At 40.8% G+C, this 17,024-nt stretch overlaps 4 protein-coding genes across 6 annotated transcripts; 2 read left to right on the top strand and 2 right to left on the bottom strand.

Annotated features, from left to right (window-relative positions):
- Positions 1-3,846: 3,846 nt before the first annotated feature.
- LOC131260910 (inactive CLIP domain-containing serine protease A28-like) lies at positions 3,847-8,734 on the bottom strand. The gene is made up of 5 exons (XM_058262765.1): positions 8,599-8,734; positions 5,154-5,319; positions 4,910-5,092; positions 4,536-4,841; positions 3,847-4,463 (listed from the first exon to the last, which is right to left on the bottom strand). Exons 2-5 carry the CDS (start codon positions 5,223-5,225, stop codon positions 3,936-3,938), a joined length of 1,089 nt encoding a protein of 362 aa, XP_058118748.1. The 5' UTR covers positions 5,226-5,319; positions 8,599-8,734; the 3' UTR covers positions 3,847-3,935.
- LOC131260911 (protein FRA10AC1 homolog) lies at positions 6,717-7,743 on the bottom strand. The gene is made up of 4 exons (XM_058262766.1): positions 7,470-7,743; positions 7,249-7,408; positions 6,903-7,175; positions 6,717-6,835 (listed from the first exon to the last, which is right to left on the bottom strand). Exons 1-4 carry the CDS (start codon positions 7,740-7,742, stop codon positions 6,768-6,770), a joined length of 774 nt encoding a protein of 257 aa, XP_058118749.1. The 5' UTR covers position 7,743; the 3' UTR covers positions 6,717-6,767.
- Positions 8,735-9,639: 905 nt separating the features above from the next.
- Positions 9,640-11,292, top strand: LOC131258433 (zinc finger C4H2 domain-containing protein). 3 transcript variants are annotated; one of them, XM_058259753.1, is made up of 5 exons: positions 9,640-9,896; positions 9,965-10,136; positions 10,200-10,378; positions 10,436-10,684; positions 10,886-11,292. In XM_058259753.1, exons 1-5 carry the CDS (start codon positions 9,838-9,840, stop codon positions 11,016-11,018), a joined length of 792 nt encoding a protein of 263 aa, XP_058115736.1. In that variant the 5' UTR covers positions 9,640-9,837; the 3' UTR covers positions 11,019-11,292. The 3 variants fall into 3 exon arrangements, with proteins under 3 accessions (XP_058115736.1, XP_058115735.1, XP_058115734.1); XM_058259752.1 differs by having other exon boundaries at positions 10,883-11,292; XM_058259751.1 differs by having other exon boundaries at positions 10,436-10,708; positions 10,883-11,292.
- Positions 11,293-12,987: 1,695 nt separating this feature from the next.
- LOC131261431 (integumentary mucin C.1-like) lies at positions 12,988-16,331 on the top strand. Its single transcript, XM_058263463.1, has 3 exons — positions 12,988-13,144; positions 13,850-13,912; positions 14,972-16,331. Exons 1-3 carry the CDS (start codon positions 13,045-13,047, stop codon positions 15,373-15,375), a joined length of 567 nt encoding a protein of 188 aa, XP_058119446.1. The 5' UTR covers positions 12,988-13,044; the 3' UTR covers positions 15,376-16,331.
- Positions 16,332-17,024: the final 693 nt, after the last annotated feature.

Below are 17,024 nucleotides of genomic sequence, written 5' to 3'. Positions count from 1 at the left end.
TAGAATCGTGTATGACAGCAACGCGTTATCATGGTGTAGACTGCCAACACACGTGGCACCGGCGAATGGGACACCGTGACATGCAGGCTGTGAACACGATGGTGAATAAAGGGCTAGTTGACGGAGTAAGAATGACAAACTGTCGAGAGCGGATGGTGTGTGAGTGTTGCATGCTGGGAAAGCTGGTGCGGAAGCCTTTTCCGCAGGTTCTAGAGCGGAAATCTAAGCGACCAATGGACATCATACACACGGATCTCTGTAGTCCTATGGAGCGTCCGACGCCAGGCGAATACGGAGACCCCTGCGGGGAACAGGCGGCAACAAAGAACCTAATGAAACAGGAGGAGCGACATGTTTTGAATGATCCTGTATTAGAGAGTGACGAAGATCTTCCGTTTGAATGTGACAACAAGAATGAAGGGACCCTGTCACAACCGAGAGCATCAGAGAAAGAAGAGGCAGACAAAAAATATGAAGAGGTGGCCAGAAAACTAGTGCTCATGGAACAGGACCTCAAGCGTTCGGAGGAGAAGGTCGAGATGAACGAAAGCAAGATCGTCGAGCTTGAGGAGGAACTCCGCGTTGTCGGTAACAACCTGAAGTTGCTGGAAATCTTGGAAGAAAAGGCAACGCAACGGGAGGAATCGTACGGTGGTCAAGTGAGAGTGTTGGATCAGCGTCTCAAGGAGGCTGAAGCTCGCGCTGAATTCGCTGAACGTTCCGTTCAGAAGTTGCAGAAGGAAGTCGACAGACTCGAAGATGAGGTGACTGTCGAACGTGCCAAGAACTCCAATAGATCCGGGGTACACAGCGGAAAATGAAGGAAGCAAACCGTTCGAAGACATAACACTGTACAGGAATTTGATAGGAGCTTTGTTGTATTTGGCCATCAATGCGAGGCCCGATTTGTCACTTAGCGTAGGTTTGTTGGGATGCAAAGCCAGTCAGCCTAACAACAGTGACTGTAGTGCGGCAAAGCGCGTGTTACAATACTTGCAAAGTAGTAAGGTTGGTACTCACCCAGGAGGAGTGTTGGAAATGGGTGAATACCTCTGCGTATAAACCTTGGGCAGAAAAGAACTAAAGTTGGCAGCACTGCATTTGGCTGTCAACGTAACTTGAACAGTATGAAATAAATTATTGTTACTGGACTTTCAAAGAGACAACACGTGTTTTCTTGCTGCTTTCCTCTATTGGCGTTTGATCCAAGGGTGGAGTATTTCCACAGAAACCAAAAGACATTACTCAGTATTTTCAACACTTATCAGTCCCAATGTCCCACTCTCCGAACCGCACAGTGTAGTTGGAGTTTTCATCAACATTGTGCGCCGCTGTTAGCACGAGAAGCGGGTGTATAAGTGTTCCACCGCATACAAATTTCGATAATGACGTAGTCTCGTTGATTATTGAAATATATGCAACCCAAGGAAACTCTCCGTATTGTGCCATCGTTTCGTTACTGTGTAGTTTGTAAATCAATCCATTCTCGTTGCTTATACCACATACATCGCCGAATGTTTTTGAAGCAGGGGGTTCTTCAAAAGCTTTCTGTAATAATTATCGCGTAAAGAATCAACATATTCACCGTATGCAGTTTTACATATTGGTTGCCATACCTCAGGGTCCTCAGCGATTTCTGGCGCTGGTGTCTTACAACAGGTCAGTAAGTAGTCTGCGCATTCATCGTAGTCATCAATATGTACTGTAATAATACTCTGGTTCTGGGCAAATTCCGGGCTACCGATGTATGTTCCATTTGGACACAAAGCCTTCGCCACGCAAATACCGCCAGCACATTTCTGTGGATAACATTTTTATCAGCATATAATGAACTATAATCACATCATATGATACGCTTACCAGTTCATTACTACCTCGTTCACCACGAATGACTAGCACTAGACCTAAGATTAAAAAATTTACGCATGCTCTCATCGCTAAGTAGCCAAAGTGTATCTTCCCGAGAACGAACGCAAACTGAACCCAGCATCCAGCTGGGTGAAGAGGCTCAATTGATAAGAAACGCTCCAAAAATTTAAATCAAAACATTTCGGGGAATTTCCGGTGGGAAAGTTAGTGCTCTTATCAATGTGACGTTTTACCGGCGGGAAAGTTCAATGTGACGTTGTACAATTTTATATTTTACATTTTTAAGTTTATGATCTGCAGATGTTGTTGAAGACTTGTTTGGTTCGTATTTTAAATAATAAAATCATCAATAGGTTATGGGCCCCGAAGAGTAAAACAACGGTCAAACATAAGTACTGGAAGTTCCGTTGATCAAAACGCTACGTAGGGAAGAGGAGCAGGATTGCTGACGGCTGGCGTAGGACGGCTTAACGGAATCGCTCTTCCCATGGTAGAAAGGTTAAGAGAACGCGGAAATTACTCAACATGTTTTTATTGTTGTTTAGGGTTTTATGACATAAAATATGAACAACTTAATCAGTTCAACTGTGATTATATTGCATTATAACACATTCAATTCTTTTTTAGCCCAAAATGGTCAGAAAAGAAACTCCTTTGCAGAAGAGGTCCGATATCATCCGGTTGTTCGAAAATGGAGTAACAAGCTAGTATGAAGTGAAATCGATCAAACAAGATTGCAAGTACGACGGCAAAAGCGATATGGCGGTTTTGGCATTGAAAGGGATGAGATAAGCAAGTATGAGGGGAGCCAATACTTTATTTGCATACCGCAGTTTATATTTTTATTTCTTCTTCTTCTTCTTGGCGTAACGACCTCTTGGTCATGCCTGCCCGTTAAGGGCTTACGAGACTTGTTTCCCTGTTGTACGTTGATAGTCAGTCCTCTCGTACAGGGGAGGGTCCGGTCTCGGTTGGGATTCGAACTCACGGCGTCGAGGTGGTGAGCCCCGGCGCTCATGGGCCGATTTTCTAACCGGCGCTACCGCTCGGCTGTCGCGGATCTTATTTTTTTCTGTTTCCAGTTTATTTGGAGAATGGTCACAAAATGTACCGAGAACTCCTGAGTCAGGAGTACAGCAAGTAAAAGAAACCACAAGTAACAAGATTTACCATTTTTCAACGAAGTCAAAACCAAAAGTTCCTTCGAAATCCTTATTTAATAAGAAATTGATACACCTTTTACCACTGTTTAGCGCGATGGCCAAGGTCTTTAGTGACACCGTCCAAAACATTAATACGATCGCCGGAGATATTAAGACAGCGCGAGCGCCGTTTAGCAACTCCATCCAAAGCATTAAGAAGATGACAGACCCTTCTAAGATAATGGGAGCACCCTTTGCGCGTTGAGCGCACCTATTTGACCGTTCGCCGCACCTTTTAGCGGCAGTCTTTTTTCCGAGCCTTTTGTGAGCGCTTTTGTTCAAAGAGTCTAAAGGCCTTGGCCATCGCGCTAAACAGTGGTAAAAGGTGTAAGTTTGAAGTGGATTTTCTTATTTTTCGTACATAAAAAAGATGTTTATGCTGTTCCACTTTACCTTAAATGGTGTTTTGCCTTCTATCATTACGATAAATTTGCACAACCCGCCCAAAACGACTACTTTCAGTTTGTTTGAGCCGTTGCGAACTGTGACGAGTATGGTGTATGCAACTTTTCGTAAAGCATGTTCAGTTACAACCCGAAAATAGAAAGAAATATTTCACACCCCGATAATAGAAAGGGAAATTTCTAATCGAGAAATAAATTATCTACAATAAAAATACCAGTATGCATATGGGATTTAATCTATTGACGTAAATTCATAACCCAGTACCGAATTGTCAACTTAGAGACGTTAATCTATCGTGAATTGTAACGTGAGCTTTTCAAATATTAAAAAATAGACTATATGCGGGTGTTCCTGCAAATCTGTCGACAGCTGTAAATTTCCATGAAATTTCCATGAAATCCACGACTTAAAGATTTTATTCATATGTACCGACATCTTCATGCACCAAATCTATGAGTTTTAATGCTTAGATATCTGGTCCGCTTTATATATCTCTTCATTGATCCAGGGAACAAAATCACTAACCGAGACGTAAGCACCGGGAAGATTTTCCCCACCACAGCCAATGCCCCAAGATACAATTCCTGCTAGCACAAAACTTCCATTTGTTTGCTTGCAAGCTAATGGGGAACCACCATCTCCTTTGCACGTATCTACGTTGGCTTCTCCACCGGCACACATGAATCCTTGCGGAAGACGATAGAATGGTCCAAGGCCGGCAAATTGAAGCATCCTTTCGCATCTGGCTCGTGGGACCACGGGAAGACTGATCTTCTTCATAATGGTCGCGTAGGTCCCTTTTACAGTTCCCCATCCGTTTGCGATGCACCGCTGGCCATCAAAGCTATCCGTTGCTTGAGGTAGGCAGATCGGCTGAATGTGTGGTTGGTACTCCACCTTTTCTTCAAGATAGAGTATGGCAATGTCGTTCTGGATAGGTATGCGCTTGTATTTTGGATGTTGTACAATAAATGAGACCATAATATCCTTGTCAAAAAAAACAGAAAAAATAGATGAAGATACAATTTTAAAAACCATATCATAATTTGTTAAAATCACCTGGTGAGGAATCAGCTCCTTATCAGTCCCAATGTCCCACTCTCCGAACCGCACAGTGTAGCTGGAGTTTTCATCAACATTGTGAGCCGCTGTTAGTACGAGAAGCGGGTGTATAAGTGTTCCACCGCATACAAATTTCGATAATGACGTAGTCTCGTTGATTATTGAAATATAGGCAACCCAAGGAAACTCTCCGTATTGTGCCACCGTTTCGTTACTGTTTAGATTGTAAATCAATCCATTCTCGTTGCTTATACCACATACATCGCCGAATGTTTTTGAGGCAGGGGGTTCTTCAAAAGCTTTCTGTAATAATTATCGCGTAAAGAATCAACATATTCACCGTATGCAGTTTTACATATTGGTTGCCATACCTCAGGGTCCTCAGCGATTTCTGGCGCTGGTGTCTTACAACAGGTCAGTAAGTAGTCTGTGCAGTCATCGTAGTCATCAATACGTACTGTAATAATATTCTGGTTCTGCGCAAATTCCGCACCACCGATGTATGTTCCATTTGGACACAAAGCCTTCGCAACGCAAATACCGCCAGCACATTTCTGTGGTCAAAATTTCTATTAGCGTATAATGGACTACAATCACACCACAGCACAGTCTTACCAGCACATTATCATCTTGCCCGCGAATAACTGCCACTAGAACTATGATTGTAAAAATTGCGAACGTTCTCATTGCTCAGTAATTGAAGTCTAGCTTTCTGAGTCCAAACTTAAACTGACTCAGTGATGCTGCATCAATCATGCAGAAGAGGTTGAATTGATAAGAGCTGTAATAAACAAATAATAATAATATAGACCGCCAGTTATTCTCCTGCACACAAATCAACTTCTCTATTAAGATGGACGTTCATTTGGTGTTTGTGCTCTGTTGTGATTCGATTGGTCTGGATTTCGAATACATGTTCGATTGCTGTACTTTAAATGTTTCTTTTTCAACAACATGATTAAGGTTAAGAATGGTTGTTACTGTATTTCTAACAAAATGTTAACCTTCTTTACGAATTACTATTTCTTATAACTAACTATGTACAGAAGCGGATCAATCCGTTCGGGGGCCCCAAGCGGTTGGATAAACGGGGCCCTCCAAACATTTCCATTGCTATAAATGTTTCTATACCTGTGGCCAAAATTGAACTTATTTTTTACAACAGCTTGCAATCCTTTATACAGATTTTCAGCATGTAATCTCCACGATTTTTGATAGGTATAAATTCTACACATCTTTTCGTTATTATCCATAACTTCGTCACATATCTTATAGTAAATATTAATTCAAAGCATCTAAAATAAATAAACAAATTCAACAATATAATGTGATAGGTAACTTACAATTCCTTTCACACAATTTGCTTGTTTCATGAAATCAGATGTTAGATCTTCATTATCTGAAAATAATTACTCTGAATTAAGCAATCTGAACAAGTTAATAAAATTCCTTTTGTTCTGTTAATTATGGCCTCCACATCCTAAATCAGACAGACCTATTGAAAACTAATCATTTTATTATTTTTCTGCGATAAATGTCATGTTTTTCTTTTTTTAAGTAAATGCAAATGTAGATTACTGTTCATAGATGTTTTTTTATGTGTGCTAAATCACAACAGGGTTTTTTAAATCCCTCTCAAATTATCAAATCATGTTATCAATTTTAAAACCGATGACGAAAACAATTTAAAAGGGTAACAATGCAGACTTTTGCTGATGGACCGTGAATTGAGAGCATTTTAAGTCAAACGGTCATTATTAGATGATTTTTTTTAGATGATAAAATCGGTTACTCTAGCGATCTGGGGGTTTCATCACGGGGCCCCCCGCGGCCGCTCAGTCCGCTTATAGGTAGATCCGCCTCTGACTATGTATAAAGCATTTGTTTGTGTCCATCGATTGAATAAAATCGTCTATTTTAGTTTTTGATTCTACCAAATTTGTGTGGATTTTTTTTTGTTAAAAATCAAATGAAAAAATTGATTGCACGGAAAGAAGTAACTGACCACGCACATTCGCGTTTGTAAGTGGCTTTAATCATTCAACTTAAACACTGCGTCCCTTATCAATACAGTCGGGAAATACCCGGACCACTGTGTTCCATTCCATTTGACCTTCTATTTTACACTGTCCAGGAAAAGCTGAAAGACAAGAGGTTATCTTAATTCAACAAATATCAGTTTTTGGTTTAGTCTTTTTGACGATAGATTTTATTTTTTATAATTATCATTTAAAGTAATAGTTCTTCCAAATATTCATCAAATTCTTCTTCGCGAGTTTTTTCTTCGAGTTCGGGTCCTGTGAAAAGAATAATGTTGTAAGGGTAGGTCGTTTTTTGCAAAATTATTGTTTAATACAGTGTTACCTTTTGCCCAATCTCCTTCTATACTTCCGGGTTGCGTTATTAATGACCCGCTACTTGTTGACAACTCTTGAACTTCATGCTGCATCAATGCAGTACTTGTTTCGGCCAAATAGGTTTCTTCAAAAGACGGGGTCGTTGGTAAACCCGTCGTCAAACTACCACAGGTTGGTTCTGAGTTAAAGGTTTTACCTTTACGATCCCGTTTCTTCAATCGCTTAACTTCTCTTTTTTTCGAGTGGTAGTTAAGCTTATCTGAGCATTTCGAGCACAAACCTTGAAGAGATTAAAAGTTTGTCAAGTACATTGATTCGGGAAAAGTGAAAAGCAGGTATAATTCATCACTTACGTAGTTTGACCAAAGCATTCTTTTTCTCGCCATGTTCAAGATAGCCAAAGTTTACTTCCCAGCTGCGAAGATTAGTCCGCTCTTCGCATATTCTATCGCCGCAAATGAATTGTCCTTTACCAGTAACCACTTCCTTCTCCACCCTCCAGCGCATGGCAACCTCAAAGGAAGAGAATGTTGTCCTTGGCAGTGTTCACACTAGCTCGGGTGGTCCATCTTACCTTATTTTCTTTGTAACGGCTGAGGTCAGCAATACAGTATTCCTTGAAAAGCTTATCATAATACTTCTTCGAAAGTTGTTTTTCCCAACTATCGACGGCTTCGTTATCCCAAAGAAACCGATGATTCTCACGAATCACATCATGATCCGTTTTATCGCGCGAACTGTCTCGTTGGAGCGATTTTGTTGCACCGGGTTGAGTTAAAATATATTCATTGATCAGGTGCTTGTGCAGCTCGTACGGATTCAAATGTGCTAAATTTCTGTGGTACATCCTTTCTTGCACTAGGAAAATACATCAATGTAAACAAAGCGTTTTGCCAGAAGCGTATACAAACCCTTCGGAAACGAATTTTAAAGTGACAATTGGTGTTTGTATACCAACAAAGATATTCGGTACAGTTAGTTCACCTCAAAATACGGGAAAACAAATAGCATAGCTGATTCTCGCACCTGAAAAGAAGAAACTTGTTTCCCGAACAAATGCATCAGGAACATTCGGAAGATGAAATCAGCGATATTTCGGCGGATAGCGTACATATAGAAGAGGAGTTGGCGTTATTGGAATCCCAACTGGACAGAGAAGTACAAATGTTCTTATTCCCGGGGCAATAGGTTCAAAATTCACTCAACTTTCTGTTTGCAGGCGGTTGAAGCAATTGAAAATGGATTGTATGAATGTTCAGATAAAGTTCTTGAGAGGTTCAGCGGATCCTCTACACTATGCGGTGATACACATGACGCTTACACGTGTAACACATGTATGAAAACATGTTTCAACATGCAGGACCTCGCCCGCCACATAGAAACACACAATCGATGGCGCTTCAAATGTAATCATTGCGGAAAATACTTTAAATCGAAAGCGGTCTTGAACACTCATCAACAAAGACACCTTCCACACAAGTCGTTTCGATGTTATATCTGCGACAAACCATTCATCACTAACAACGACTTGCAAAACCATGTTAAAGTACACAAAGAACAACATATACGACACAGATGTGAAATTTGTGGGAAAGATTTCGGGCGTATCTACACTCTTCGAAGTCATATGAAATTACACGATCCAGAACCAGAATTTAACTGTGGGCGGTGTGGGAAAATATTTCCCAAACGTAGAAACTTACTATTGCACGAAAGAACACACTTAATAGAAGATTCACTCTCGAAAGGAAAATGATGGAAGAACAATGTTTTTTCTCGAAAACAATTTCAAAAAAATAAATGTATTTTACTGCGAATAGCTCGTTTGTTTTTTATGAATAAATTTAACTTGCATGCGCTTGAATGTTAGGAATGAAACTGTAGTGGTGCACAGAGTGACATAACGGATGCCGGTTCGGACTCATTGAATTTATATCATTTCCTATGTTTTCACGGACTGGTCGTCAATTTATCTAATAAACTAAATACTAAATCCGAATGGTTTAAAAATGTTGCTCCATTGGAATCTCACAGTTCTTCATCAGTTGAATCCAAAGAATTCAAGATTTATTCACACGTGCTTCACATGTAAACCTCCGTTTAAACACGCCTGGAATTCCAGGTGGCGGGAACGGGAAAAAGTAGCCCAGATTCGACAGAATATCCAGCGGGAACGAGCTTATTCGCCCGATCTGTCAAAGTGAAGCTTTGTTTACGTTTTAGTTTGTTTACGTGATCTAAATTGGCGGCAGGTAAAAGTGGAATTGTGAGTCATTATCAAATATAAAGTTTATGAATGGTGTTGTTGAGTTCCTCCTCCAAAATTTTGCGTCGAAGACTACTCGCATTTTGGTTTCTCTCCAACAACATCGGCCGCATCCATATAGTTGCCCATACCGACCTTGTTGTAGCAAGCGAATGAAACTTTTCATGAAACGTTTCAATTAAGCAAATGCGTCCGTTCCCGCCGGGTCGTAGTTTCGCGTTTTTTAAACATAGCGGGAACGAAATCCGTTTTTTTCATATGGAGTTTCCCGTCGTCCAGCGGGATTCCCGCGGGACGGCGGGAATATTCGTGCGAATACCGCTGTGTCTAGCCGTCGCTTAAAGGAACTTGCAGTTCCTTTGCTCGTTGTGAAGGATTCATGAATCCATGGTTCGGATCAGCATCATGGTTCTTATTCCACATGCCCCCACTAAATCATATTTGTTCACTGAAGCCAAAGATTAATCGGCCATTTTCCATAGCGTCAAATTGTTTTGTAGTTTCGGTTCTGAAACGCTAGAACGCTGTTAGAAAGGATTTCTACTTATATGTGTTACAGAACCATTATTAGTGGTGTGACGCTAAGCTCAGTATTATAACAGTAAAAGGCTAGTCTAGTAAAAGGCTTAGTCCAGATCGCAGTGCTTTGAGAAATTGGTTCATATACGGAAGAAAAATGAGCGCTGTCGACGAAAGAACTATTTACGCGAAGCTGGAAGCTATGAAAGACATAAGGCATGTACAATTGTGGCATCAAATTAAATACACAACATTTGTTTACAATAAATCCACCCTCTTTTCAGATCCAAAACACTACAACTAGAAAAGCTAAAACTTAAAATAGTTCGTGAAGTAGAAAATGGGGATGCAGAGGAAAAATGTTTGTCTGAATATCGTCGCGAGCTTGAACTTCTTATGCAAGAAAAGATGAGCCATGTAGAGGAGCTTCGACAAATTCATGCTGATATTAATGCGGTATGTCAAAGAATATAGCTAGTTGAAGTTAAATTTGATAACAAAATTTGAAACACATTGCAGATGGAAACAGTTATCAAGCAAGCAGAAGAAAATAGGATACGTTCTATAAATATGGCTAATCGTATCCATGAAGAGTATGTACCCCTGAAAACTGAGGTTGATTCTATGCGTCGCGACTACTTAGGTCTTGAAAGGCTGCCGGAACTACATGAAGAGGAAGGCACAATCATTTCTTCAGAGTATGTTATACAAAACCGTACCTATAAAACTTTCTTATGATGTGTTTTTTTAAATAGCCGTTTTCAGAACTATTACGCTGCGAACAAATCATTATCCACGCCGACCGCTACATTCTCTCGTCCACCACTGTCTGCACATCATCCTTTACCACCGGATGCACCGGCCACATCGTTACCTCCATCGGCTCCCCCAGGATTTCTTCCGCCTCCTCCGGTAGCAATGCGTATAAATAAGCCTCCAGAATTGCCGACAAATCGGCTTCAACAGGCACCATCAACGATTGGGATCGGTCATCCGACATTCAGGTCTGATTTCAATGTGAATTTAAGGTGATTTTTCGTTTCGTTTTATTTTTCATTACCTTGTTTTTGAATGTATGTTGATACTGACTTTTTTTAAATTCATTTAAACTTAAATGAATTTATGTTCACTATAGCACAATATAGTAGGTCATGTTTAAATTATATTAAGAGCTACAACGTTCTCATTTTTTGCAATTTCAGCAGACAGCAGCCGCCTCCGATGAAATCGTGCCTGTCGTGCCATCAACAAATCCATCGAAACGCTCCGATCTGTCCGCTATGCAAGGCTAAGAGTCGCTCTCGCAATCCGAAAAAACCTAAAAAGAAGGATCACTAAATTGACCACGCGCTGGTAGCGTCAGGGACACATCGTTTATTAAATTATGCAGCTTTCTATATATTCTTCCGTATCAATTCATGGACGTACAATCGAGTGGTTCAGCTTGCTGATGTCGACTTAATATTAGTCATTCATAACTAGGTAATAAGAATATTTTGCATTTTCTTGCAGCAACATCATTACGATTTGAGTCGTATGTATTATTTTAAATTTAACAAAAGTATAATATATCGTGTATTGTACAATTTTAATTATTGTGCTATTTTTGAATCGTAGGTATAATAAATTACTTTCTTCTAATGGATAATATGTGTTTTAGTCAAACAAGATATTAAATGCTTAGGGGCTCCTGGGATAATATGCTCCCTTTTAAGAAAGCTTCTAACTTTTCAATGACCTACGACGACCTACGAGTATTTGAACCGTTGTGTGGACCGTTAATATTCGGTTACGCAATCAAGGGGGATCTTATTTCCCAAATATATAACAAACTTCCTTTAGCGGCACCAAGACCAAGCGCAGTCCGCTAACAGCGGGCGCGCCGCCGTTTCAAATTAATTTCTTCGGCTAAACTCATTTTCAGCATGTGTGCCTGTGTAATATAATTTTCAAGGTTAGTTACAATGTTGTTAGTTACAAAGTTTAATAACGTGCATTCAACCTCCACTTCATGCTTGTTTCCCGCTAGGCAATTTCGAGCAAATCGTCCTCAAAAACGTCCTCCATGACACAAACATCGAGCAGTTTTGTATGGTGAGGAGGACAAGGAGGACGATTGCTCGAAAAACGTCCTCCTTTTGTTTCATCCCCATACAAAAATGGAGGACGTTTGTTCGCGCGGAGGACGTTTTGAGAACGATATTTCGAGCTGCCTAGCGGGTTAAAGCGAACCGTTGGCGTTAAAATATTCAAAAAGAATGCATGTGTGTTGGGGTCCGCGACAGCCGAGCGGTAGCGCCGGTTAGAAAATCGGCCCATGAGCGCCGGGGCTCACCACCTCGACGGCGTGGATTCGAATCTCAACCGAGACCGGATCCTTCCCTGTACGAGAGGACTGATTATCCACGTACACATAGGGTAAAAAGTCTCGTAAGCCCTCAACGGGGCAGGCATGACCAACAAACAAGGTCGTTACGCCAAGAAGAAGAAGAAGCATGTGTCACGATTTGCATAGCTTCAGACGGAAATGTGAACCAGCAGGAAGACGAGGATTTGGGCTTGGGTCTCATTAACCCTTTTACCGTAATGGTACCGTTTTAACTACTTAGTCGTCGTTCTTGGGTGCTTTTATTGGCAAACAAAAATTAAGAACGATTTCTAAAAAACAATTTCGATCTGCTATACATTTCTAACGTTTTCCCTGAAAAATTCCTCAGTGTGAACAAAAAACTCAGTTTTGTATGAGCAGAGGCGGGCTGACACAAAATAAGAAATGTCTAGTGGAAATATGGCTGCCACGACGAGGCTTTTGAACTCACCTCTCCCTAGGATTCACCTTGGCCTGGTTCCACAGTTCCTTTGCCCGTTCAGAGGTAGGTCGCGATATACGTGCACATCTCTTGAACGACGAAATAAGAACTGACAGACGTCATACATCAACCGCATCGACTAAAAAAACGTCTAGTTCAATACGGAACGGTGTGCTGGTTAGTCAGGTAGATTGTGTGATCGTGCTACGCATTTGTGGTGCTGTATTATTAAAAGATTCTAGCCAGGCAAGTCGCCTAGTCACTAAGAAGCTAGATTATCGGAATATTTCAATGGTAGCGTGATTGAATCTATAAATTTAGCACTCTCGCCTACGATGCCAGCGGCCTCCGCCATTGGTAGTTAGATGCGTCGTGCAATTTTTTTTTGCTTTAATTGGTGGTATTACGATATTACGTGTTGGAGTGTAACACTTACTCGTCTTGGGGTCATTTCGGGAAAAGTAAATAACTTCTACGTATACTTTCTCTAGGATTGCGCTGTATCGGATAAGTTGAATACTAATCTGCCAAAGAAGTCCAGATAGCTCGAGACGATGGTTTCCTCGAAATACATCAAAAGCGCACTGCTGGTCGCATTGTTCGCACTGTATGCCGTGCATGCAGTACCCGCAGAGGAGAATTCTGGAAAGCCAGGTAAGCGAAATTCCACCATCGGGACGTTCCGATCAACTAAGGTTGAGCGCGTATAGGGCCTTATCGCATCAAAAGCATTCATGTTCGATTATCATGGAGCAATTTCTCAATCGAAAAGAAGGTTAATATAATTTGCCTCACAGTTTGGCTTATGATTCATATTCAGCGCGTATGAAGTCGGCCTGTGGATGCAGATTAACGCGAATACATGCTTCATACAGAGAGTATTCACGTACACAAACGCATAATCCACAGATAGATGTGCGGATTGAAGCGCGGTTTCCCACCAATATCGGGCTGCACCGGAATTGTCGCGGTGGAGGAGTATTTTTGCGATAAGCATGCAAGAGAGTGTTTACGGGGAATCTCCTTGTGGATGCGGGGAGAGTTTGCATTCATCAGCATTTAACTTTTTACTGTTACCAAGCCCATCGGAGATAGGTTACAAAGTCTTTGGTTGCACATTTGTTTGGTTCACCGATATAGTTAGCGTTTATGCTGCTGGCCATGATGTTTTTCTTTGCTTAAATAAACAATCCATTCGCTTCCTTTCTCCGCTATAATGTAACATGATGAGTGTGTTAACGGGTAGCCGATTGGATACTTCTTCAATTTTTGCTGACACGGTCACAGCACACTTGGTGCATACGAAGATCGGGAGGTATTTGCGTATTAATCTTCCATTTATGTTTATGTTTTTTTCAGTTGACGTTACCCCGACAGAGACGACTGTTCCTCCCCCCACTCCCACCACGGTGACACCACCAAGTAAGCATTAAAAAATCGATAGGCGCACGGAAATCGAACGTTTCATTTTTGCCTTCTTTTCCTTAGTCCACTGTTATCATAGCCCCTTACTATGATGGTCGTGAAATGTTGACCTTGAACAGACCACATTGCTACAGAAACTAGTGACATCATTCTTTTGTAATCTAGATGCAGATTTGCGCTATGTAGATTGTTTTCCTTTTTTAAGCAGTCATTTTAATTAAATCTGGTAATAGTTGCAAACCCATTTTCTGAATGTTTAAATTGCTATTACCTTTCATACTTTACATCGAGCTCGACTTATCATTGATTCTATTCAACAAATTCATTTCAATCTGATCAAGGTTTCAACAGTTTATACCTCTTATGGACGCTAAAAGGCTTGATTGAATCACTTTTTTGGCTTTTTAGTTTTTTGTGAAGCTTTATAACTATGTGATGTTAAATCGAAAACAAATGTTTTACCAATATTTATGCGTAATGCGGATGCTTTATGTTGTACGTTTCATCGAATTAGCATTTTTGTGTTTTATGAAATTGGATTTATCATTTAAAAGTGTTTAAAATTCTATGTGGGGTCGTAGAGAATCTTTTGTTATTTCTAACTTGAAATTAGATTGAGTGGAATATAAAATGTAAAATAGAATTTTAATAATAATAATACAAGCGTACAATTTAAAATGTTTTTATCACGCTGCCAAAATTAGTCATGAGACTGAATCCAATTTCAGCCCTTCCATAAAAAACCTATTAAAATAATTACAAATTTCAAATAAGCTGCTTCTAGATATACGTTTCTATTGTTATTCAGCTCCTTGTTCTTCCTTTGAGAAACAGTATGATTCGCTCATGTTGAGTGGCTTACTAGCCCTTTTCCTTTCCATACATCATAATTTAGTCTTATCGTACAGCGGAAGTTCCGGTAGAGCTCAGTTTGAACTGCTATCGTGGACCCCCATTCTATTGTTATCGAAGTCATGAAGAGAAAAAGAAAATGCAGCCTTAGGAAACTGACCGTAGCACTTTAATTCTGATAATTATTGTAAAAATTATTTTCAGCGGATCAAAATACTACGACGCCGGCCACCACCACCACGACGCCCGCATCTACAACACCGGATGCTAATACTACCACCTCAACGACTACCACAACGACGGAAAAACCCACAACCACCTCATCCACCACCATCGCCCCCAACACCACCACCACCTCCACCACCACGACTTCAACTACTCCAGCACCTCCGACTCCCGCCCCGAATACCACCACGACCGAGTCGCCTTCAACGACCACCCCAGCTCCGACCCCGGTACCACACTGCAAACGATTCGATGCGTTCTCCTTTATTGGTGGCATGGTTCTTGCGTATGGCTCGCTGGCCATCTCGCTGGTCCTGTACAAGTTCTACAAAACGCACTGGAATTCCCCTGCCTCCAACAATGGCAACTACCGTACGCTCTAAGGTGATAGGATAGACAGGCAGTCCCGTGCTACGAGTGGGTAGCCTTAAATAGTTCGGTTTCCGTGTATCTACTCCGCCCAGATGAACTTCTTGCCAGCCTCTGCCACGTGTCGTTCAGTTTACTGCACTGATACGTCCACTCACGTGGTGTCCTGGTTGGGAATGCATTTTTCTTTTTACCTTCGAATAACTTCATTTCATCGTAATGATCACCATTATTCAATCATTAGTATTATTGGCAGTACTGGTGCGTGAGCCATTCCTTTTTTCCCCTTTCGTTGCCATTACAACTAAGTCCAGTGGGTGATGCTATCCCCCCAAGGTTAGGCAAGAATTAGTGACAATGCTACACCTGAAGGGACACTTTTTTCAAGCGTCATAATGTCGTTCTGTCTCCAGTTAAAAAAGGATCAAACCAGCTTTTCCCCGTCATAGTACCAAAGTGCCAGCAGCTGCAATCAGAATTTCAGACATGTCGATCTGTGAAATATGTGTAGGTTGGATGAATTCAACAATGTGTGTGCGATCGGGAAAATATTATTGGTATTCTCCAACATTTTGTGAACCGGAAGAAAAGAAAGTGTTCGACCCGAGTTAGGGCGACGAGAATTTAGCTAAACTCTTAAACTGAATTTACAGTTGGTGGATTGACACAGACCGTGGACACCACGTTTAGCCTGCGTTCCAATCCAAATTTTATACCAAAACAATCTTCTATTATATTATCATAAAAATGCACTACTTTGAACTCACTTTTACAAACCATCTTGCACACAATTTCCCCCCAGCCTGTTTGCTTACTACGAACATTAAAAAAAAACCAACGAACAGGGAACTCAAACATGAAATTCAACGATAGCAAGCAAGCAAAAAAAAAAGAAGTAATTGTTCATGTCTATTACTGTTTGACCGGGCTAGGATATGATGGACAATGAATGTAAGAGCTAAATTGTTACTGTAAAAATCTTTCAATGAAAAAGTGTGAAATAAAAGGCTGAGAAATCGATATCACTCCCGAGTGGTGTCGCATAAAGGATATATATATATCGCAGTATGGTGCATTTATTATTGCGCAGAACATACGGAGATGTCTGTTGCAGGATCCTATCGAATCTGCCACTAATCGTTTTGATAGATAGGCAATTATTTTATTATTTCATTTGTTTGTTTATTAGGTGCATCTTACATTATTTGTCTATATGAACACGAACTTATGAACTATATGACAAAACTAAACAATACGCGCACACAGAGTCACGAAAAGTTTGGAACATATTAAAAGTATCAAGTAACGAGCGTACAATTGAGCAATGTAAGGATTGAATGGTAAGTGGGTCGTGAAATCCTTGATCAGGCAAAACATTGAACCTACCAGTTGGTTGCCTTTACTTAATACATTTTCCATATGCGACCTTCTGGTCGGAGAGCAACAACGCAGCATTATTGATGAATAGCAGGAGCAGAAGTGGGCCAAGGTTACTACCCTGTGGGACTTCCAAGGTACATGAGATGGTTCGGGCCAATCTTAACGACCGGCCAGTGAGAAAGGATTGAACCCTACGCACCAATTTGGCGGCCAAGCCGATTTTGGCTTATTTCGTTAGCAGGATGCTGTGGCATACAGTGTCAAAGGCAGGCTTGATGTCCAA

This window comes from Anopheles coustani, chromosome 3 (assembly GCF_943734705.1).
Source record: "Anopheles coustani chromosome 3, idAnoCousDA_361_x.2, whole genome shotgun sequence".
NCBI lineage: Eukaryota > Metazoa > Arthropoda > Insecta > Diptera > Culicidae > Anopheles > Anopheles coustani.
Note: the sequence above shows the minus strand (reverse complement) of the source record. Positions and strands in the feature narration are given on the sequence as shown.

What these genes read in the sequence shown, in the direction of transcription:
- LOC131260910 (XM_058262765.1), bottom strand. Translation starts at nt 5,225, where the DNA reads ATGAGAACGTTCGCAATTTTTACAATCATAGTTCTAGTGGCAGTTATT. An exon ending in GGCAAGATGATAATGTGCTG is followed by an intron (nt 5,093 to 5,153) that starts GTAAGACTGTGC and finishes TTTTGACCACAG; the next exon opens with AAATGTGCTGGCGGTATTTG. An exon ending in AGGAGCTGATTCCTCACCAG is followed by an intron (nt 4,464 to 4,535) that starts GTGATTTTAACA and finishes TTTTTTGACAAG; the next exon opens with GATATTATGGTCTCATTTAT.
- LOC131260911 (XM_058262766.1), bottom strand. Translation starts at nt 7,742, where the DNA reads ATGTACCACAGAAATTTAGCACATTTGAATCCGTACGAGCTGCACAAG. An exon ending in GCCGTTACAAAGAAAATAAG is followed by an intron (nt 7,409 to 7,469) that starts GTAAGATGGACC and finishes TCTTCCTTTGAG; the next exon opens with GTTGCCATGCGCTGGAGGGT. An exon ending in AGAAGGAGATTGGGCAAAAG is followed by an intron (nt 6,836 to 6,902) that starts GTAACACTGTAT and finishes TTCTTTTCACAG; the next exon opens with GACCCGAACTCGAAGAAAAA.
- LOC131258433 (XM_058259751.1), top strand. Translation starts at nt 9,838, where the DNA reads ATGAGCGCTGTCGACGAAAGAACTATTTACGCGAAGCTGGAAGCTATG. An exon ending in GAAGCTATGAAAGACATAAG is followed by an intron (nt 9,897 to 9,964) that starts GCATGTACAATT and finishes CCCTCTTTTCAG; the next exon opens with ATCCAAAACACTACAACTAG. An exon ending in TTCATGCTGATATTAATGCG is followed by an intron (nt 10,137 to 10,199) that starts GTATGTCAAAGA and finishes AACACATTGCAG; the next exon opens with ATGGAAACAGTTATCAAGCA.
- LOC131261431 (XM_058263463.1), top strand. Translation starts at nt 13,045, where the DNA reads ATGGTTTCCTCGAAATACATCAAAAGCGCACTGCTGGTCGCATTGTTC. An exon ending in GGAGAATTCTGGAAAGCCAG is followed by an intron (nt 13,145 to 13,849) that starts GTAAGCGAAATT and finishes TGTTTTTTTCAG; the next exon opens with TTGACGTTACCCCGACAGAG. An exon ending in CACCACGGTGACACCACCAA is followed by an intron (nt 13,913 to 14,971) that starts GTAAGCATTAAA and finishes AATTATTTTCAG; the next exon opens with CGGATCAAAATACTACGACG.